We start from the raw sequence: 23784 nt of genomic DNA on the forward strand, positions 1-23784 counted from the left end.
TGTTCTGTTCGGCGGGCATGCTTCCAAACACAAACTTTGCTAGGTCTTACTTTCAGGGGAGGCCTTATATTTAGCAATTCAGCAAAACCTCTACTATGTCTTATTTTCTGGGGATGTCTTATTTTAGGGGAAACAGGGTATGTGTGATATGGTATTACCTTTCTTTTCAGGAGCTTGTCCCACACAGCCACCTAAAAAAAGGTGAAGTGCATGCAGGTGCTTGGAAGAAAGCAATTCTCTCTTACAATGGGACACGTTAAAAACAAAAAGTAGACGAGATAACTAACAGCACTCATTTCTTGATTTAAATCAGTTCCCGATGACCCTCCCCACTACATACTCAGGATTCACTACTTAGTTATAGCTCTGTGATTTCCTTGGCTGCATCCTTGAAGTGGCAATGGAGGCGTTCTACAAGATTTCTAAATGCCCCTCTCCCAAACTGCCAATTCTAGGATTTCATAGGACAGGATCATAACAGTTAGTGGAATCATAGTGTTGCAATTGTGTAGTGAAGCCCGTGGTTGCGCAGTGGATTAATCCCTTGTGCCAGCAGGATTGATGACTTGAAGGTTGGGTTGCTGACCTGAAGGTTGCCAGTTTAAATCCAACCCGGGGAGAGCGCGGATGAGCTCCCTCTATTAGCTCCAGCTCCATGTGGGGACATGAGAGAAGCCTCCCAAAAGGATGGTAAAAACATCAAAACATTTGGGCAACGTTCTTGCAGATGGCCAATTCTCTCACACCAGAAGCGACTTGCAGTTTCTCAAGTTGCTCCTGACATGAAAAGAAAATTGTGTAGTGTGAAAGGGCCTCCGGTATTTCAATCATCTGTTTGCAAAGGTAGCATAAAGGGCTTCAAGTCTTTGGCAAGCATTAATGTTGGAAAAATGAGAAAGGGAGGGTAGTAAAAGGCTGTCTACCCTTCCCTGCCATTGCTCTGATCTAAACTGCTTCTTATTTTGTAATGATACTGCTACAGCTTTGTGAGCTGTACACAGACAGCTCTTCGGTAAACTGATATCTATAGTTTCCTACAAAAATGTAATAGGATGGGTAAATTTACATCTCATTAGATAGTTTTGAGTTGGAGTTGAATGGGATGAAAAGGAATGATAGTAGGTGTGGGACAAGCTCCTGCAAAGGGGGGTAGAAAGGCACATCTAAGTCCTAGAAACAAAATGCGTTTGGCTACCTCAGCCGCTCATATTCCACTTGGAGATTTAAACTCTAGGCAAACATAGTTGCCATTATTAATGTCTGTCAAGCCAACATCAACTCTTGAGGTCTTGCAGAAAGCTTTCCAAAAGACTTTATGAATACGAAATCTCCAACTCACCATGTCATTAGGCCTTGCTCAGGTCTTGCTGATTCAGGGCCATTGCTTCCTTGATTGAGTCTATGCCTCTGAAGTGCCTCCTTCACTGTCGTTGCTAGTAAGTCATGTTTTTTTCATATGTCCAAATTACAACAGTCTCAGTTTAGTTAGCTTGTCTTCTAGGGAGAGCTTGGGCTTGATTTGCTCTAATAACCATTTGATTGTCTTTTGAGCAGTCCACAGTATTTCCAATTCTTCTCCAACACCACATTTCAAATGAGCTGATTTTTTCTTATTAGCATTCTTCTTTGTCCAGTTTTCACAACCATATGGAGGAATGGGAACATGATAACATATTCAGAGAGGGGCTAAAACCTAAAGATTCTCATGCATAACTGTCTTCACAATAACAAACATAATGACAAAATGCCATACTGGATGAAAACCTTGGCTGAAATAGTTACAATTGGTCTGTCTACTGGGCACATCTGGCTGCCTACCTAGCCACCAAAACGTATTTTTCTCGAATCTGACTTGTAATTAGGTAAAGGTAAAGATTTTCCTCTGACATTAAGTCTAGTCATGTCCGACTCTGTGGGTTGGTGCTCATCTCCATTTCTAAGTCAAAGAGCTAGTGTTGTCATTAGACTTCCAAAATCTCAGGGCCTGGAATTTCTTTGGTCATTATTGCCTTCAGAGTTATGGGTTTTCCTTTTGTATGCCTTTCATATACAAGAACGATCTTAAGAATGAGGGGGTACATATTACTTTTGGCCATCAAGAATTTCTCACTCACACAACAAAATGGACAAGTGGAGAAATCTCCTTTATACCACAACTACATAATCCTCACATGAGGAGGGGGCAAATTCTACCAGAAATCAGGAACACGTTACACTGCATTTATTATATATGGTGCGAGTATACTGGATATATATACTGAATATGTATATTCAGCTGAAGAGCAAGAGAAACAAAATTGAGAACTGACCTCTTTTAGTCTTTACTGGAGTTTAATAGGGTTTATTCAGCTGTTGCCAATGCAGTTATTGTTTTACCCTCCTCTAAACAGGAACAGAAGCTTTGTAACTTCTGAAAATGTTTTCTTTCTATTTTCAAGAGAGAGTTCATCTTCAGTGTGGAGTGTTTCTAGTCCAAAAGAAGCAGAGAACAGAAAATCCTTTTCCCTACAAACAAAATGTGCTACTTAAATGCTCCCAGTAATTTCCATAGACTTGCTTAAATTATTCAAAGTGTTAGAGGTGCAACAGATGCCAAGAAAATTCAACTTGGAAATATATATTATGGTTATATGCATATTTTGACTAAAAAGACTTAATGCTTTCAAAAGAGTGCTGGCAGTTTGGCACCCTGAAAGAAAGTACGCTCTCTCTTTCTTGTCAGCTTCCCACACACAGCGTTGCACTTGGACCCCCCTCATCCTGATCCATGACACAATCTGATATTCCACTCTGGGAAAACTGCTTTCTTGGACCACTTCTTGAGAAAAACCTGCCAAAGAAATCTGGAAACTTTGCGGCATTTGAGTTGTACCATCCTGATGGCTCAGCAGTATTTTCCTGCCGTGATGTATGTGTGTGTCAGGGCTTATGTGCTCATGGACTCTTGCGAATGGTCTCCATCTCATATTTATTCTCTCATCTTATATTATTTTCTTGGTGGAGGGGGAAGTTAACAGATAATTGTTCTTGCCACCTTTAAATGTAACCTAAGGTTGCCACCATTAATCAGCTCTAGCTTTCTATATATATAAAGGAGGAGGTTCTAGAAGTATTTTTAAAACACGTGAAAACAAGAGTTCTTGCTTTCCCCTTCTCTTAACCTGGAAAAAAAGCTGCAGGAAACTAAGGAGCACATACAAGTGCCATAACACATAAAAATAGAGGTAAATTATATCACATAATAAACAATGACAACATCAGGTAAGATACAAATGACTAAAAACAGTGCAGATCAAAAACCATTTAAATGTCACACATAGACACAATGTTTAAAACAACCAATCTATAGGATTAAAACTATATTAAATTTGTTAAAAAAAACAGCAGGAAGTGGTGGCACTTAATAGAAGCAAGAATACAGGAGAATCAGCACCTGTCAAGCAACTTCTTCCATCACCAAAGTCACTGTGTAGGTTCATATAACTTGATGGATTTTGTACGGGTTGCTTAGAACAGGACTTTTCCACTTGTGACACCTTTCAACCTGAGAAATTTGCATGATCCTGGATATATAGGTATAAGAAATAGGTATAAAATAAAAATCAAACATTTACTAGTAACAACTTGCAATTGTTGCTAAAGAGGCTGATTTCCCTTTGTGTGAAGCAGGCCCGGCCCAACACGGCACGCTGGCCACGCCCCCGCGTTGGGCGCCACTTTCCCAGGGGCGCTATTGAGCCCCTGGGAGGCGGGGCCACACCTGGCGGAGGCGGGGCCGTGTGATGCGGAGGCGTGGCCAGGTCTGGCCCCGCCTCCCGCAGGGCGCACCATGGCGTAGCCAGGCTGCGTGTGGTGGCAGTCTTTCCAGGCCGCGGCCTTCGTCGCGGCCTGGAAGGACTCCCACCTCACGCAGCCTGGCCGCCCAGCCAGGACGCACCCCGCGGGAGGCAGGACCACGTCTGGCCCCGCCTCCTGCGCCGCGCACCCTGGCCCCGCCTCCCACGCCGCCCACACCGTGGGAGGTGTGGCCGCCCGGCGTAGGAGGCGGGGCAGTCCTGGCCACGCCTCCTGCGGCGCAGGGGAGGGGGTGCAAAAAATATTTGCGTACCCCTTTAAATTTCCTCGGGCCGGTCCTGGTGTGAAGTACAACTGAAGCATCTTCTGCAGAGTCCAATGGAAACACTGCAAAGCAGATTCATTGATGTCTAAAGCAGCCATTAGGGATGTTCAGAAAACTTTGCCAATTTTTTCCCAACACCGACACTGAGCCAAGGTGATCCCATTTGGGGTTGGGACCTACAGTTTAAGAAACAGTGGTTGAGAACACATCTCACTTTGCTCTGAAGAACAACATCCTGAAACCTCTGTAAGGTGGATAATTTAAACCTGGAAGGGGCCAATTTCTGTCTATTTTTCTCAGAGTTTTTTTCTCCCTGCCCCAACTGTACAAGAAGCCAGAAAGCTATCATCAAGGAGGCATTTCTCCCTGATGTGCCTGGTACTATTTATAATTTTGTTTGACCATGTTGCAGCACATGTGGAAAATTACAGATACATCCTAACTGAATATGTTGAGTGAAAATACACTCTTATGCTCTGATGCTCTCCAATTGTCTTAAATTGGCAAGTATAGTCCAAATTTGACAGGAACAGTCCTGAATCATCTTCTGTCATCCAACCTTTTCAACTGCTTTTAAGATGTCCTAGCCTCTTCGTGCCAATTTCCCCTTTGTCCTCTGCTTACGTACTTTAGTTGCTACAAAGTGAGTTCAAAGTGCAAAAATAGCTCAGCAAGAGGAAGAAAAGAGCAGGGAGCAGAATCTTACTTTCCCCAGTCATTTCAGGCAAAAGCAAACTGCTGCAGCCTCTTCTAGCTTGTCTGTCCTTAACAATTAGTAACTTTTGCCATTTTGGACATAACTCTATGTTCTTGTTTTCATCTGTGAAAGCTTAGGATTGTTTTACATAGGCCAAACAAATGAAAGGTGAGACTTATCTTTGAAATTTTAATGTCATTTCAAAGAAATATTCAAAGCTATTTACTGACAGAAAATAGTTTGGGGAAAAGCAGCCTTCATAGTTGCAGCCAGCCTTTTTCATTCTTTTCTGTTTAAATTGCTGTAGGTCAGAATTTTGTTATCTTATGTCTTCTAGACATGATTCGTCATACCAAATTTCAGAGGGATAGAACAGAACATACCAATTTTCCAAGGAACAAATTAGAATGTTCATGCTTAAAATGGTGAAATACTAGAATTTTGCCCCATCTTAACTACAGAGTTTTGATTGTGACTTTATAAGCAGGCAGTGGAAAAGGGAAGAGGGACAGCTTCTACTCTGGGTCAGTTTTGATTTCTTTCCAGTTTGTGGCACTTAGTGTTATTTTAACATTTATTACACTTTCTTCCCCCATGCACCTTATAAATTCACAATTGGGGGTATGTGTGCAGGTGTGTTCATATCTGATCATTTTGAAAATACATAGAAAACCCCACCTTTTCCAAAGCTCGCATCTTGAAAAGATCAAAATAAGTACAAATACAAAACACAGGAAAACTGGGCAGTCTCTGTGCTCTATACTTGTCTAAATAAGGGCAAAATAAGCAGAAGGAGACAGTGCTGGATTCATGGATTGAATTTGGTTTATGTTGGCCCTTGTTGTTTGAAGCGCAATATTTGTTCCAGTTTTGTCCCACAGCATTAAGTTGCAAGAATCAAAGATGAGGAAAACAGACTTGATTCAGATGTTTGAAAACATCTGAACTAAGATGCCAATACCTCATTCAGCCCCACTCAGAGCCTCAGTGTTGTGGAGGGAGGGATCTGTCCCTAAGTTCTAACCACATTGATCTCATCATCATCATCATCATCATTACCATCATCCACTATCAGATATGTCATGTTTCTTCTAGTAGAGTTGCCAGGTCAAGACTATTTTCCTCTCTGAGATTTCAGAGCCAAAGATCTAAACCTTAAGAAACTAATGTCACAGGATGTGGGTTTGGTGGTATATTACACATTGGTATATTACACATTACATGTTACACATACAATGGTACATTACACATTGTAAAAACAGGCTGGCTTGCAAGCCCATCTTAGGTTTGAGGTGGAGCACACCAGGCAGCCTCCTTTCTTATCGCACCAAGCAGTTCTCCAAGCAGTTCCTTATTGGCTTGTCACAACTGCTGGGACTAGTCTGCTCCCAATCCATGCATTGCCCATTTGTCCAGACCCCAACTCCCCCCCCCCCCCCGAATAATCTTGCTACCCATACATTCAAAACCTTGTGAAACTGGGGATTTACAATTAAATTTTGCAAATTCACAAGCACTATTCTTTTAAATAGAAAATAGCAATTAAAAATAAAATTGGCATTTTGCAATCACCAGTCTTTCCCTGTTTAGTATATCCTACAAGGCTACTTATCGTTGCCAAACCTGCACAGGCTGCTGGTTTGTTGGATCTACCTGTTATGCAAAATGGATGGTTTCAATTTATATATAAAAAAAACAACAGATACATTTTCTAATTAGAAGTGTTTCCCTGGTTTGTGTGTTCTGCAAGGGAGAGGGCTATTTCTCTTTGCCAAACTAGCACAGGCTGCAGTGTGTTGAAGACATTGTTTGAAAATGTACAAAAGAACAAAGAAAAATTAGGAAACTGTAAAAGAAGGTAAATTCCTTTACATGCCTGGAATTAGCAGTGAAATCACACTGTTTCATTAATTTTTGTTTTAAAAGGATGCAAACAGGATGAGAGAGACCACAGCTCCTCTTGTTTTGATTGCTGGAAATAACGGGACTAGCACTCTGGCCATGGGGAAGAAGAGCAGTTCAAAGGACCTCATCATGCAGCATGGATCCACTTTAAATCCAGTTTCTGCCTCCTGCAGAATTCTGGGTCTTGTTGTTCAGGGAGGGGCCTTTAAACTGCTCAATCAGACAGGTCCTGGACCTCACTAAACTACAAATCCCAGAATTCTGCAGGAGGCAGAAACTGGATTTAAAGTAGATCCATGCTCTAGAGCAGTGGTTCTCAACCTGTAGGTCTCCAGATGTTTTGGCCTTCAACTCCCTGAAATCCTAACAGCTGATAAACTGGCTGGGATTTCTGGAAGTTGTAGGCCAAAACATCTGGGCACTCACAGGTTGAGAACCATTGCTCAAAAGTGATGAGGCTGAAAAAGTGACTCCCTCAACATTCCCACAATGGTACATCACAGTCCCCAAACTCACTTTAGATCTACTGCACACCTGAAAACTACCAGCTGCCTAAATAAAAAAGCACTGGTTACAGATGTGTTGAGCACTGGTTTGGAATGAATAAGATGACATTATATGAAGATAAGTACTTCTGTTTGTAGTCGGGGAAACTGCAACTTGCATTACAAGCATCAGGTGATAATTTTTTCAAGATACTTTTGACCAAAATGTTAGATAAAAAACACCAAATCTAACAAGTAAGGAAAATGTATATATAGTATGACCCCCATATCCAGAGGCCCCAGTATCCATGGCTTCATGTATCTACAACTGATAAAGTATGTCCTTTCTGGGTACCTTCTAGGTCCTACAGTGTGACTCAGTGACATTCTTGGACTGGAAGTGTTTCATTTTAGTAGACTTTAATGATATCTGCAGTTTCACATACTGTGATGACCCATGGGCCTTGTAGTCCTGCTCAGGACATTGTAATTCCTGATGAAGATGAAAACTTGGGTTTTTTACCTTCCCAGTCTGAACTGGATTCCTCTCAGCCAGATCTTTCCCAGGCAGATCTGGGAACCTTGCACCTGCAAGAAAGTTGTCTCCCAGAAGTATGTCAAACAAGCCCAGAGCCTACTTCTCCCGTGTTCTTGCGCCGGGAGTTTTGTAAACAACAGAGAAGTTTGGAATCAGCTTCGCGCAGGAGTGCAAGAATTGCAGCTAAGAATGTAGCCAATTAAGACTGCTTCTCGTGAGAATCTTTAAGGAGTTTAACATCTGGTCTCAGAGTTTAGCTTTCGTTTCTGATTCCCAGAGAACTGCTTCGGTGGGAAAGTTAGACTCGATATAGGTGTTTTGCCCGCGTAGTAACTTCGCGGAGTCAATTCGTCAGCCTACGGAGCGAGTTGTGTCTGGACAGCGCGCTCCGATTCAAGCCTTGCTCCTGCTCAAGCCTTGCCTTGCTATCCAGCCTTCGCCTTGCTACCCAGCCTTTGTTTATCTACGGACTTTGCCTTGTTTCCCAGGACCAATCCTTGCCTTGTTCCACGGATTTTACCAAGTTATTCCACGGACCTTGTTCTTGTTCCTAGTTACCTTGTTCCACGTTTTAAGCCTTGTTCAAGTATCAAGTTATTTCCTAGCCTTGCTCAAGTTTATGGACTAAAGGACCTTGTCATCTCCCCTCACTTTGCCTGGCAAAGTGAGTGTTTCGGTTATTGGATTACAACTTTGGACCTTAATATTTCATATTGGACATTGTTTCTTTGGACTAATTTTGACCTTTCCTGAAAGGTCTGCTTCTGGACTAACTTTTACATTTGCTTTTACTAACTTTATATATTTCCTTAATAAAGATATTAGATAGAATCTGGCCTCTGCGTATGGTTATTGGTGCTCTGTAGCCTGGGTCGTGACAGTTTGACTCCGCCACCCTAAGCACCAATTAACCTCGGCCAGAATGTCTACCGGAACCGTGCCCGGTGGGCAGCCACTGAGCTACACCATCAGCAAGGACGAAGTGGATCGCATCCGCGACAGACTCAACGCCCAGGATGGAGAAATAAAGGGCTTGCGGGAGCGCGGAATCCGCCTCCCGGCCATGGCGTTGCCTACCAAGTTTACTGGAGAAGCTTCTAAGGTTCATGTTTTCCGTCGCCAATGTCAAGCTTATCTAGAGGCCCGTGATGCCGAGTTTCCCCAAGAAGACATCAAAGTGGCGTGGGTTTACAGTCTTCTAGACGGGCCAGCGGCCAATTGGGCGACGGCACTGTTCGACCAAGCCTCTCCACACCTAAGATCAGCGCAACACTTCTTGGACCACCTCAAGGAGACTTGGGGAATCGAGGACAATTTGGAGGCAGCCGGTCACAAACTCCGTCGCCTTTTCCAAGGAGACAGACCTATGTCTCAGTATATAGCCGAGTTCCGAGTGCTGGCCCACAACACCGGCTGGAACGATGTAGCCCTCAGAGGACAATTCCGGGAGGGTCTCAACATTGAAATGCTGGAAGAAATCTCCAAGGTGGATCCTCCCCAGACCCTCGAGGCACTCATTGATCAATGTTTACGGGCTGAAGTCATGATTGCCAACAGGAAACAGTGGGTTCGAGGCCAGGGCAATAGAGCCGGGGCAAAACCCCCCGCTCCCGCCAGCGTTCAGCCACGTCCAGTGTGGAGACCCCCACCGCCAACCCCATACCCCAGAGGAGGCGAGGAGGTGCCGATGCAGTTGGGCAATGTGCGTCCCAGATTAGATGCCGCCGAGAAGGCCCGTCGTCAACGCTTAAACCTCTGTTGGTACTGCGGGAACGGGGGCCACTTCGCCAGAGAGTGCCCAGCCAAAGGGAAGCCTGCCGCCCGTCTTGCGGCGGCGTCCTCCACGGAGACGAAGGCGTCTGAGCCGACTGGCACACAGCCGGCGGGGGAAGCCAACGACCGGGTGTAGAGAGGCTCGCCAACCCGGTCAAAAAATCCATTCAAGAGCCGCCAACCGGGGTCCTGTTCCTTCTCGTGGTCACATTATGGTCAGCAAAAAGGGGACCCGTCATGATCCACGCCATGATAGACTCTGGAGCTACCAACAATTTCATTGATAGAGAGTATGCCGACTCTCTGGGATTACAATATCATGATTTCAAGAATGCCCGTGTGGTGCAAGCCATAGACGGCCGCCCCCTCAAGACGGGCCCCGTAAGTCAGTGGTCGGAACCCACCAGGATATGGATAAGGGAACATATGGAAGAGATTTCCTTCTTTGTTACCGAGGTTCCCCATTTCCCTGTGATTTTGGGAATTCCGTGGCTGACTCTCCATGACCCTAACATCTCCTGGTCCAACAGAGAACTGCAGTTTGCTTCACCGTACTGCCAAAACCATTGCCTCGTAGCCAAGGTCTGCCATGCCACAGACACCGAGCCCATCATCACCTTGCCAAAGAAGTACTCCGAGTATTGGGATGTATTCAATGAGAAAGAAGCCGAAAAATTACCCCCACATAGACCTTATGACTGTGCCATTGACTTGGTGGAGGGGGCCCCGATCCCGCGAGGGCATCTCTACTCCCTGACTGAACCAGAGCAAGAAGCTCTCAGGGAATTCATAGAGACAAACCTTCACAAGGGATTCATCAGACCCTCTCAATCCCCAGCCGCCTCCCCAGTGATGTTTGTGAAGAAGAAGTCAGGGGAACTACGCTTGGTGGTGGACTACAGAGCATTGAACAATATCACCAAGCGGAACAGCTATCCCCTGCCCTTAATCTCGGATCTACTGGATCGGCTTCGAGGAGCCAAGGTTTACACCAAGCTGGATCTTCGGGGGGCTTACAATTTAGTTCGCATCAGGGAAGGGGACGAGTGGAAGACCGCCTTCCAGACCAAATTCGGATTATTCGAGTCCCGAGTTATGAATTTCGGTTTATGCGGAGCTCCCGCAACGTTCCAGCATTTTGTCAATGACATTTTTCAGGACTATCTAGACAGGTTCTTGATAATCTACCTGGACGATTTTTTGGTGTTTTCTAGATCACAATCAGAACATGAGAACCACGTCAAAATGGTGTTACAACGATTGCGGGATCATGGACTTTATGCCAAGCTGGAAAAATGCGCCTTTGATCTACAAGAGGTAGATTTCCTTGGTTACCGCATCTCGCCTCTAGGCCTTTCCATGGATCCAGCCAAGGTTTCAGCAGTATTGGAATGGCGGGCGCCAACTAACAAGAAAGAGGTGCAGCGTTTCTTGGGGTTCGCGAACTATTACCGCAAGTTCATTCCAGATTTTGCCCGCTGGTCCGACCCCATCACTAGCTGCATCCGTGGAAAGCAGCCTTTCCGCTGGACTGATCAAGCAGAGAAAGGGTTCCAGCAACTAAAGAAACTATTCACCTCCCAGCCAATTCTACAGCACCCAAATCCTGGAACCCCTTTTGTTGTGCAAGCGGACGCCTCTGATGTGGCAATTGGGGCTGTACTCTTACAACCGGTGGGAGATCACCTCCATCCCTGTGCCTTTTACTCTCGTCAACTAACCACACCAGAGAGGAATTACACCATTTGGGAAAAAGAACTACTGGCCATAAAGGCAGCCTTTGAAACTTGGAGACATTGGCTAGAAGGGGCCAAATTTCCCATTGAAGTCCACACTGATCATCGTAATCTAGAACATCTAAGAACTGCCCGCAAACTAAATCAGAGGCAGCAACGTTGGGCTTTATTCTTCGAACGTTTCGACTTCCAGATTCATTATGTGACCCCAGCCCAGACCAAGCAAGCAGACGCCCTGTCACGTAAACCGGAATACGCTGCAGGACGCAAGGAGACCTTTGAATCCCAACTATTACAACCCGGGAACTTTGCCACGCTCACAGTGGGGAACACCAAATCCATTCCCATTGATTCAACTTCCTCTACTCCAGGACCCCTCTGTGCTCAAGAAATCAGGGCTAGTCAGCAAGCAGATGCCTGGGCGCAGGACCAACTTCGCCAAGGTCTGCATTTTCCCTTTTCGCTTAAGGATGGGCTGCTTTGCTATAGAAATCATGTTTATATCCCACCCGGACCGGGCAGGGAAAAAGCGCTTCGTCTGTGTCATGATTGCAAACCAGCAGGACACTTCGGACTATTTAAAACCATGCATCTGATCCTAAGGGATTTTTGGTGGCCCAAGATCCGCAAGGATGTGGAAAAATATGTCAACACCTGCCCAGTATGCCAGCGCTCCAAGATAAGAAGGGAGAAGCCCTCAGGGCTTTTACACCCCCTTCCTACCCCATCTCGCCCATGGGAAATAATTTCTGCGGATTTCATCACTGACCTACCACCTTCCTGTGGATTCACCACGATCTTAGTGGTGGTGGACCTTTTCACCAAGTTAGCCCATTTCATTCCCTGCGAAGGCCTCCCCACGGCCAAAGAGACTGCGGATCTATTCCTTCAACATGTTTTCAGACTACATGGATTGCCCAAGAGTTTAGTCACAGACCGTGGATCTCAATTCACCTCTCGTTTTTGGAAGGCGCTACAAAAACTATTGGGCATAGACTCTCGCTTATCTTCAGCTCATCATCCCCAAACAGATGGGCAAACGGAGCGCACCAATGCCACTTTGGAGCAGTATCTTCGCTGTTATGTAAACTACCAACAGGACAATTGGGCTTCTCTGTTACCACTGTCTGAGTTTGCCTACAACAATGGAGTTCAAGCTTCTACAAAAGAAACGCCGTTCTTTGCAAACTACGGCTTCCATCCACGTTTCTTTCCCCCTGTCATTGAAACTTCAGAAGTTCCCGCAGCAGAGGATTGGCTGCAGGAACTCACAGCGGTGCAACAACTTTTGCTCCAGCAACTGGACCAAGCCAAGGAGGACTATAAACACCACGCTGACAAACACCGCCAGCCGGGCCCCGAAATCAAGGTAGGAGATCGGGTTTTCCTGTCCACTCGCTTTCTGCCCTCCCACCGCCCTTGCCGGAAGTTAGATGCCCGTTTCATTGGCCCCTATCCAGTGGTGGCGCAATTAAACCCCGTGACTTTCAAACTCCAACTTCCGCGTTCAATGCGCATTCACCCAGTGTTTCACCGTTCCCTGCTCCTTCCGGCGGATGGTGTGCGTCCTGATACAGACCAACCGGCCCCCCCTCCTGTTTTGATGAATGGGGAGGAGGAGTTCGAGGTTGAGGACATTTTGGATTCTCGCTTTCACCGCCGCCGCCTACAATATCTCATTGACTGGGTGGGTTTTGGCCCTGAGGAACGCTCTTGGGAAGACGCCTCCACAGTCCATGCTCCTGAGCTAACCCGTCGCTTCCATCAGACCTATCCCGCCAAGCCGCGACCTCGCGCCTCGGGGAGAGGTCCCCAGTTTGGGAGGGGCCTTGAGGAGGGGGATAGTGTGATGACCCATGGGCCTTGTAGTCCTGCTCAGGACATTGTAATTCCTGATGAAGATGAAAACTTGGGTTTTTTACCTTCCCAGTCTGAACTGGATTCCTCTCAGCCAGATCTTTCCCAGGCAGATCTGGGAACCTTGCACCTGCAAGAAAGTTGTCTCCCAGAAGTATGTCAAACAAGCCCAGAGCCTACTTCTCCCGTGTTCTTGCGCCGGGAGTTTTGTAAACAACAGAGAAGTTTGGAATCAGCTTCGCGCAGGAGTGCAAGAATTGCAGCTAAGAATGTAGCCAATTAAGACTGCTTCTCGTGAGAATCTTTAAGGAGTTTAACATCTGGTCTCAGAGTTTAGCTTTCGTTTCTGATTCCCAGAGAACTGCTTCGGTGGGAAAGTTAGACTCGATATAGGTGTTTTGCCCGCGTAGTAACTTCGCGGAGTCAATTCGTCAGCCTACGGAGCGAGTTGTGTCTGGACAGCGCGCTCCGATTCAAGCCTTGCTCCTGCTCAAGCCTTGCCTTGCTATCCAGCCTTCGCCTTGCTACCCAGCCTTTGTTTATCTACGGACTTTGCCTTGTTTCCCAGGACCAATCCTTGCCTTGTTCCACGGATTTTACCAAGTTATTCCACGGACCTTGTTCTTGTTCCTAGTTACCTTGTTCCACGTTTTAAGCCTTGTTCAAGTATCAAGTTATTTCCTAGCCTTGCTCAAGTTTATGGACTAAAGGACCTTGTCATCTCCCCTCACTTTGCCTGGCAAAGTGAGTGTTTCGGTTATTGGATTACAACTTTGGACCTTAATATTTCATATTGGACATTGTTTCTTTGGACTAATTTTGACCTTTCCTGAAAGGTCTGCTTCTGGACTAACTTTTACATTTGCTTTTACTAACTTTATATATTTCCTTAATAAAGATATTAGATAGAATCTGGCCTCTGCGTATGGTTATTGGTGCTCTGTAGCCTGGGTCGTGACACATACCATACAAAGTCTGGGAACACATCCCCTGGATTCATGAGGATTGTACTATATACAAATATTTTTCATTGCCCCCTTTAGCCCTGAGGATTGGAGTAGATAAGCCAAGCTCTGACTTCTAGAAATCATATCTTTGAAGCTACCTTGAATAATATTTCCAAATATGTGTCTTCAGGGAAAATATGACAATTGTTTCTATTACAACACTAGACCGTGAAAATTGACTAGTACAACACTAGACTGTGAATACGATTGGTGGGGATGAGTGGTGGCCCCTCATCTATGGAATTCCCTCCCCAGTGAAATTAGATCAGCCCCTCCCCCCTGACCTTCAGGAAAAAGCTACAAACATGGCTTTTGGGACCTAGCTTTTGGTCAGTAAATGGGAGCAGTGCAATAAGATACTATAAATAACATAATGACGACTCAGATCGGCACTGGAATATGACCTGGATTGTGGGATTTTAATTGATGTTTTAATGTTTATGTTTTATTTGGTTTGGATGTTAATGCATTTGTTTATCGATATGTATATGTATATGTGGCATCGAATTGTTGCCTTTGTAAAGCTGCCCTGAGTCCCCTTTGGGGTGAGAAAAGTGGGGTACAAGTGTGGTAAATAAATAAATAGATCTAGATACTACATGTAGACTCTTCCTGAAATCATCTATTTCTTGTCAATAAGGATCTGAAGCTTCCTTTTTGTTTAGTTTTTCCATTCATCCTTTCTAGCTTTTGCAAATATTTCTAGTTGACATTCCATTTTGAAAATACATAGAAAATCCCAAAAGTTTGTAGAAGGCAAGACTATTTCAACGTGGGGTTTTCAAGTTTAAAATGGAAAGTTTGATTATGATAAAATTTAAATTTTCAACACATCGTTTAATTTCCTCCTGAAGAATCCTTTGCAGCTATTTGATGTGACTTTTTTCTTTCCATAGTGTATGTATTATGGCAGAATTCTTGAAATGTGAACCTTTAACTTGTGTTCTAAAAAGGTATTATGTATGGTTGTTAAAAAAAATACGCAATGCTATTTGGACAAGCTACAAAATTAGAAATGATTCCTAAAAATGTTAAATATGATGAAATAATGTTAATGAAACATTTAAAAAGGGGGAGAGAGGGACGGACGGACGGAAAATCCCAAAAGTTTACAATGGGATATTAAGGACAGTTGAGGTATTTCAAATAATTAGATGGATAAATGCTGCCAGTCAAATGCACCATCCTTCATGTTGCCTCTTATATCAGTAAAACCAAAAAAACAGGGGAAAAGAACACTTGTCACAGTATGCTATAACCTCCGATTCATTTTGGTCAGCAATGTCCTGGTTCCAAATCTTCTCTGAATGAACTGCACCATCGTTTTCTTCACCAGCTTCCCACAGTCAATCATCCTTAACAATGGCACATTTCAAACACATCCCTGTCTTTGTAAATTTTAATAGAGGAGCCAAGTGCCTCTACTTATTTTTATTATGTGAAGACTGGGCTGTTATCAGGCAACTGGGTGCAATTCCTTGTTTTCCTATATGAAGGATGACAACCTCCCTTCCTGCACACTTATATTTAAACTCTGACTAATATTTGACATATATTTAATGAGAACACTAAATAGTCAAAAAGAGGAAATGAAGACACCTAATGATCCTTCATGGATGGGGAAAAATTGAGAAAAAGCATGGTAACCTTTTGGAGATATGAGAATTAGCTGTGAACAATCCATATCCCATGAATTATTGTGCAACACAATGCTGAAAGTTGGAAGGGCTGAAACGTCTAAAACCCATATCCAACAATATGCAGTGCTTTATAGCCTGCATATTGCTGAATACAGCACAAAGGCAGCATTAGGAAAAACACATTAGTCTGAGGTCCACTTTGAGGATCTTGGTTATTGTCGGGAAATTTTCCCAGTTATTTTGCATTTAAGACTACCTTATCAGAAAGGCCAGGGGAAGTGTCCCGCTTCGGAAAGAGGGAGTAGCAGGGCGAATCTGTCACCCCACATGCAGCTCCCTCTCACAATGCTTTCACCATCATGGGGAAGCCCTATGGGGGATGGGGGTGGACTGGATGGCTGATGTGGTCTCTTCCAACTCGATGATTCCATACCAGACTGGGCGGAAAGCTTAGAACTAATAAGGAAACCTCCAAGTCTTTTCTTTTATTTGATACAGCTCCTCTGTTGCCCTATTTATATCACATGAGACCCCAACAATAGCATGAAATGGAACACATACACCACATATGCAAATGGTAATGGATGGCATTACTGAGAATGCACACTGAGATGAGCAACCTGTGTCTTAAAGCCACATGTGGCCCTCAGCCCAATTTCAAATACCCTTAGTGAGCAATCAGTTCAGGTCTATGTAAACAGCAACATGGTCTCTCCACAGCAGCTCATTAGATGGGAAGGAAAGGGAGAAAGAGAAGGACAGAAAAGACGGGGTCAGAGAGAGAAGGAGGAAGGAGAAGGGAAAGAGAGGAGAATGACAAAGTGTAAGAGAAGAGGAGTGGGCTTGCCTGTTTTTGGCTCTTTCCTCATCCACCACTGGCCCTTATCTCACTCCCTACAGACCTGTGCCCCCTGCGAAGTTACCATAGACAGAAAAATGCTTTCCACCCCAATGCACATAGAGGGATTTTTCCACAGTGAAAATACTAATTTTTGGAGGGAGAAATTCCCTACCTAGTTTCACAATAGTATGGCACCTTATACCAAAACACATAGCTCAATCAGCAATCCTGGAATAATAGATTTATTTAAACAAGCTTCTGGGTAGAACTTAGGCAGAAACCAAGACCAAAATGGATTTAGCGCTACTGCTATTTTCCAAGATCAGTGGCTGAAAACATCACCAATTTAGCTGAAAATATATAAACCAAAAATCAAAATGCAAGAATATGCTAGACCCAATTGAGGCAAGTAGAAATAATCGCATTTTTCCAGATAAGAAGCAACAGGCATGTCTGAAACATTCAAGGATTTTACATCTCTCTCTATGTGGCTGAATAACATTGTATTTCAGTATTCTGAAATCATTATTGTAACCAAAAATATAGCAGAAGATTATGGAAGCTGAATTCAATTTAGGATTTTTACCCAGAATAAGTAAAAATTTTCCTGATCTACTTCTTATTCCTTGCCTAAGATTTGTTTTTAGAAATTTATGGAGTCACCATAAGTCACCATGACTTGAAAACATGTATCTGTGGACACACACAGGGTGTGTCATATTATTCTGTGCCATATTATGCCCACACATGAACTGATCAAAACGTAAAGGAATTCTTACTTAGAATATTTTTCAAATTTATTAAGCTACTATGGGTATTTTTTAAATGGAAGTCAAATCTTATTTAGGCACAAAATATTTGAAACATCATCTTCCCCCTCCCCTCCATATGAGTCTTCCCATGTTCTGCAGTATTCCTCAGAGACCCTGCTTTGTGCTCTTTCACCAAGACAGTCTAAATTAGTGGCAACACACAACAGGGCTTTCTTTGTGGTAGTACCCAAACTGTGGAATTCCTTTTCTAGGGCAATGAGTCTGGATTCAACTTCATACAGTCTTTGCAAGATAGTGATAATGTTCCATTTGGCTTGTAATAATGTTGACATGGCCTTGATTTTGCTATGGTTTCAATGATAGCTTGGCCAGTTTTGTTGTTGTTATTGTTGTTGTTTTAATGTTCCTCTTTTTGTCCTTGGGCCCTGTTTGTTCAGGAAGACTGGTGATAAATATTTTATTAAATAAAATAAATATGAAAAAAATATCTCTGGTCCTCTTTTCAACTGCTGCATCTCACTCCTTATTTTCTTTCTCTGCACAACAGATTTTGATTATGCTCTTGAGAGCTCACTAACGTAGTGACCCCGGCTGACTTCCTTTTTCTACCCTGCGCAAAGGCAAGATAATTAGTAAAAAAACTGGGAAATGACTTGCCTAGCCAAATTCCTTTTCTACTTTGAACCAAATGTTAGTTTGTTTTGAGTGGAACTGAAAGGTAATGTCCATTCTAACTGAGGCGAAGCTTTCTGCCCTGACAGATAATAGGAGACAGAATTTAAACATTTGCTGTGTATAATTTTGAAGCCTGGTCTTTTCAAAAATTAGCACCCCAGAATGAAAATCGACCACCACCACCACCCGCTGTAGAGATATCACAATGCATGAAATAACAGGTAATTCAATGTGCCCAGTCGGCCACCTGAGGCATATCCCTTTGCCTCATAATGTCTTACATTCGGACTAGACCCCCCTTCCTCCCAATATTCTTGAGACAAGTGAAGCATCTAATAATATAAACACACAAGTACCAAAAGTGTTATGGCTTACCTGTGATGTGGACAACATGGAAAGGCTTTTCACGAGGTCCTCTGACCTTGATGAACATTCCTCTCAATGATCACATTTATATTTTAACTAGCTCTCTCCAAAACCAGTCCTACTAGCCATATTTACTTGAACATGAAATCTCACCGATTTCAAGAGCCTAAATCCAAGCCAGCATGCTGGTATCCCAGCCTTAAGCTCAGCCCATTTGACAGTGACCCGAGAGAACAATCTGGGAACCTCCACCTACAAAACCCATTTCCTTCTGGGGTGCATCATTGGGAATGCGTATCCAGATGTTACTTCTGCAGACTGTTTGCAGAAAGACATTTGCCTTTTTTTGGCAAATGCTTTTTTTCCTGTGATAAATAACTGCAATAATAGCTGAAGCCTGGCATGAAATGCTACATCTTCTTCGAGACTACTGAGCACAAACGTCAATAACATTATTAAATTTACATGCAAGTTTATTTCCAATTCCATATTTCAGGTCTGAGCCAGGGAATGGAAAGTTGGGGGGGGGGGGGGGAGAGGAAGGAAAGTCACAGCCACACTGTGGCAAACAGTGAACTGCCACTAGAAAACAATTAAAATACTTCCACTTTTAAAGTAGCTAGCTCTAATTCTTAAATCCATTTTTTTTTTCATTTTAGAATAATACCAAATGAAATTATACTGGAAAGAGTGATATTAAAGTGTTGGGCAAATAGCTGCTTATAATCATCCCCCCTTGCCTCCCCCCCCCACTCCAATATGTCAGGAAATAATAGCTGTTCCATAGGTAACAAACTTAATATTTGCCATTTCCATACCTTTTCCCTCACACACGCCAGCTCTATCCAGACTCAGGCCTTAGTAAGATATGCTGTAACAAGCAGCCGTTTTTTGGAGGCACATGCCTGTAGCAGCACTGTTCTGACATTTGCTAAGCACCAGAGTCCCTCAAGTGACTGGGAGCGAAGCCATTGACGTCACTGAACAATAGGCAAAATATTTCCTCCTCCTCCATAACCCTGAACTGTAAACACCAAGCTTGCACACAGCAGGCAGAACATTTGGGGAGAGGTGGGAGAAAGGGAATGTGTGAGAAGCTCTTAGGCGATGTGGCCTGAAAATAAGCCGCAGCTGCTGTTGCTGCTGCTGCACAAACCAGTTTTCTTCTTGTATCCTCTTTTGGGCTCTGTGTGTGCATTACAGTGTTCGGCTGGAAGGGATTGTGGGTTGCCTTGAATTCAAAGCACAAAGTAGTGGGAGGGTGAGAGGGAGAAACCTGAGTACAGAATATCTGTTCTCCCCTCCCTCTAAATTCTCTCCCCCCCCCCCCCCCAAATCTGCAGCACATCAAACATATTGAAAAGTCCCAGATTATGTTCTTGCTTTTTCCAAGTTTACATTGGGCTAAAATAAACTGTCCTGGGGAGCTGTTGTACAGATCTCTGACCGTCCCATGCAGAAGATATTCTATATGGATTCCCAAAATAAAATGGGAGAGAACAAAAACAAAATCTGGAGCTTTCTGGTCTTTTTAATTAAATTGGATGCATCAGCCACACCACAGACATATGATTGCGAGAGAATGATTTTCAGCCACTGGGTACAAGAAAAGCAGGATAGGAAGGAGAAGAGGGAGGGGAAGAGGGAAAGAAAGGAAGGATCTCACTTCAAAAGGTTCAGAATATTTGAGCTGCCAGATGAAACCAGGCCAGCTCAGTTGTCTTTTGGTAACCTTTAATGTCATTCATCACTGGAAGAAAAGTTACTCTTTTAGCCGTCCATTATCAAATCTCAGAGCTTGGCCCTGCATCCCTGGTAATCATGAATCATCTCCAGGCTGCTGATGGGGGTTCAGATTCTCATGTGTTGGGGGACTCAGCTACCGCCAAAAGAAAGGGATGTGTGCAATTCTGCAGCTTAGCTCCTTCTCTTCTTGGCACTGTAGTATCAGGGCTCACCTTCCACTGTGCTCTGCATCCACCTTTTGGCTACAAGGAAGTAGGAAATATCAAATATTACTTATCCTGTACTACTAATTAAGTGAAATGAAATAACCCCACATTTCAACTTGATCTGGCAAAAACTTGATAATGTCACTTGATAATATTGTAGGATCTATCACTAGGTTTCAGGTTTTGGCATGAAGACCCTATGAGCCAGGATGATCATAAACTGGCACTTTTGGGCTGCATTCTTTGAGGTAGTATGGTCCAAGTTATGATGCCTGGGGGCTATGGAAATTGTAGTCCAAAAAAGTTACCTTTCCAAACTCTGATAATTGGATGTTGGTGATGAAACCACACCAATGAGAATGATATGCTGAGATTCTGCAAACATCCAGCAGAATAATGTCTGAAACGGTGGGCCCATTCATACTATACAATTGCAGTGCTATATGTTAAGGATTGTAGATGACATTAAATAGAAGCTCTTACGTCCACCTGTGAGCCAAAGTCACCTTGCAGGGTAATGAAGTGCCACTCAGCTTTGTAGAACAATTAACAGGAACTTTACTGACTTCAAAATGGTCAAACAGAGCAATAATATTCACAATAGTCTCTCTGATTGCTTGTAGAGAACAGTAGGAATAAATAGTCCTTTTAAGTAGTCCATAAAATTGCCTCAGAGCCATAGAAACATCAGTGCCTCTGAGAGTCGGCAGCCATCTTCTCTCTTGGCTGTTTCCAGTCAGCACACATTCTCACTCTCAACAGTTCCTCAGTAGCATGGCAGAGAAATTGACTAATCAGATTTCTAGCTGTTCTCAGACCCTTCTTACACATACCTTTCCAGCTTCTTACACATACCTTTCCAGTTAACCCATCCATAATGGTGTCTTTACAAACCACAACACTATATTTCATTTCAAATACCACATCAACATTTTTTGGTATCCTGGGGGTGTCATTTCAGGTGAGATGGGGCACTTAGTATTCTTAACCAGAGAGCTCACTTATTGCTCAACAAATGACAATACCCAGGATTCCACAGGATGGAGCCATGGCAGTTAGAATGGAAGTATAGCATTGTGAATGGAGCCAATGTCTGGATCAACCAGGAATCTTGACTCTGCCCCTTTTAAAGGGAAGAAAGGTGAAACTGCGCTCACTCTTCTATTTCTTTCAAAAAGAGATTTACCATCATGCAGCTTTATAGTCCTTATCTCCTCTTGTCTCTCCCTCAACAAGACAGGGATGAACAACTGTATGTTCTTCCAGAAAGTGTTGAAATCCAATTCCTATCACAGCATTAGCCAGCATGGCCTGTGTTGATGGTGACAGGCATAGCATTCCCATACTCATTCCATTACTCTAATTTGGCAGTGACCAATCTCTGCCATCCCAATTTTAAAATTGTTTTCAAAATGTTCCAATTTGTTCTCCCCCACTCTCCCCCTTTCTCCTCAGTTTATATCAACTGCTGGAAAAGTACAAAAGAGCTCTAAATTCAACTCAGCAGGGAAAGAGGAGTAAGTTAATCTCACTCTCTTCGGTAGATGCAAGCAAAAGCAAAATGGCACAGTGTCTTCCAACTTGTGTATTCTTCTTCTTGCCATCTTGACCACACTCTGATATTATTTGACCACATATGTCCTGGCTGTCTTCAGGGAAATGTTGGTGTAGCCCTTTAGAGCAGTGGTTCTCACCCTGTGGGTCCCCTGGTGTTTTGGCCTACAGCTCCCAGAAATCCCAGCCAGTTTATCAGCTGTTAGGATTTCTATGAGTTGAAGGCCAAAACATCTGGGGACCCACAGATTGAGAACCACTGCTTTAGAGGATATCTTCTTATGTAAACTGAAAAACATGAAATGAATTACTTTTTAGCATGAGGCACAATGTAGGCAAGAGCCTTATTATTTATATTGATTTATATCTTTGTTTTCCCTCAATTTGTGACTCAAGGCAGCTTACAACAGTTAAACGGAGTTAAAAATTCACAGTATACAAAAGTTTAAAAGCCATTAAATCACCATAAAACAAAACCCACTGAAACCACAAAAGTAAATCTACATTCTAGTCAGTATAACTTTTTTATTTAATTTCCTGAACAGATATAAAGCAGAGGGGGGTTATGTTCAGTGTCACATATGGTACACATTTACACTTTCTTCAGTTGTCCCAGTCAATTCCTTGGGTTGCTGGCAGAATCAAAATTGTATTCACTTTAAGCAGGGATGGGACTCATGCAGGCCGAGGACCAAATGGAATGTTCAAGGCCATTTTTAAACCCCAAAGCCCATTCTAATTGTTTCACCCTCCCAATCAAAAGTGAGAGCTGCTAATTCTGAAAGAGTCAGTTTGGTCTAGAGTCCCCAGATGTTTTTGTCCTTCAACTCCCAGGAATCCCAGCCAGTTTACCAGCTGTTAGGATTTCTAGAAGCTGTAGACCAAAAACATCTGGGGACCCCAGGTTGAGAACCACTGGTCTAGTGGTTTGAGCATTGGACTAGGACTCTAGAAACCAGTGTTTGAATTGGTCATCTCAAAAACCCACTGGGTGACATTGAACAAGTTATATTTCCTTATTCTCAGAGGAAGACAAGGGCAAAATCTCTCTGGAACAGTCTTGGAAAGAAAGCTTCATAATAGGCTCACCATAGAGACCCTGTAAGTTGGAAATGACTTGAAAGCACATAACAACAAATCCTGCAAGCCTGTAGGAAAGGTCATTCCTACCTGCCTTAGCAAAACATGAGTCTTGTGCTACAGAATTCATTCCCATCCCCATCAGAAGTTATCGCTTTGGGGGTGGTGCTGCAGAATTCACATTTTTTGAGGGTTTGTGCAAGGTCAGGGGAGAAAAATGGCCCCAGGTTCACTTAGGGAGCCCATCCTTACTTAATAAAATATCATATATCTTGGTGGCACTTTTTATTTCTTCCATCCTCCAACACTGTGCCTTTCTCCAATCAGCATAAAAAATATCCAGGTGGGACATCTCATCCTTGAGCTTTCTTGGCATGAAACTATGGATAACAGATGTCAGCAGGCCTCCTTTGGTTAGTATTTTAGAAAGAATGAAGTAGACCTCAAAAAAATCTAAATTTTTAAGACTGAACTAGGTTGCATTTGCAACCTGAATTGCCATACCACAAAGTAAAAGGGACGGAAATGCACCACTGGATTTGTCCACAAAAAGGTTATTGCTGAGAAGGACTTCAAACTATGAAGAACCTGTAAATATATTACAGTACCAACAATAATTGGGCACAATACAAATTTGGGGGTAATGTATTGGCTCTTAAACCTGACATTAGGGCATGTCCCATGTCAATATTTGTACACTTAAAAAAATCTGATGATTTAAGTTTTAAACTAAAAGCAAGGGAAAGTAAATACAATATGGAACTCCATAGATCTTCTGTAAGCCG

General features: G+C 43.3%; 1 protein-coding gene and 1 long non-coding RNA gene across 3 annotated transcripts in view; both read right to left on the reverse strand.

Annotated features, from left to right (window-relative positions):
• Positions 1 to 19372, reverse strand: part of pde7b (phosphodiesterase 7B) — a 243153-nt gene extending 223781 nt beyond the window's left edge. The window contains exon 1 of one of the 2 annotated variants that reach the window (XM_008114527.3): positions 19232 to 19372. Coding sequence is in view for 1 of the 2 variants with exons in the window: in XM_008114526.3 (XP_008112733.1) it covers positions 18423 to 18440 (18 nt within the window). In the remaining variant the exon portion in view is untranslated. Of the gene's footprint in view, positions 1 to 18422; positions 18571 to 19231 lie in introns of those variants that run through there. The other variant, XM_008114526.3, reaches the window with a different exon arrangement.
• A 556-nt stretch (positions 19373 to 19928) lies between these two features.
• Positions 19929 to 23496, reverse strand: LOC134295689 (uncharacterized). Its single transcript, XR_010002317.1, has 2 exons — positions 21221 to 23496; positions 19929 to 20401 (listed from the first exon to the last, which is right to left on the reverse strand). It is a non-coding gene; the product is annotated as an uncharacterized LOC134295689 (long non-coding RNA).
• Between the last annotated feature and the right edge of the window lie 288 nt (positions 23497 to 23784).

The sequence above is a fragment of the Anolis carolinensis genome, chromosome 1, assembly GCF_035594765.1.
Source record: "Anolis carolinensis isolate JA03-04 chromosome 1, rAnoCar3.1.pri, whole genome shotgun sequence".
In the NCBI taxonomy this organism is placed as follows: Eukaryota; Metazoa; Chordata; class Lepidosauria; order Squamata; family Dactyloidae; genus Anolis; species Anolis carolinensis.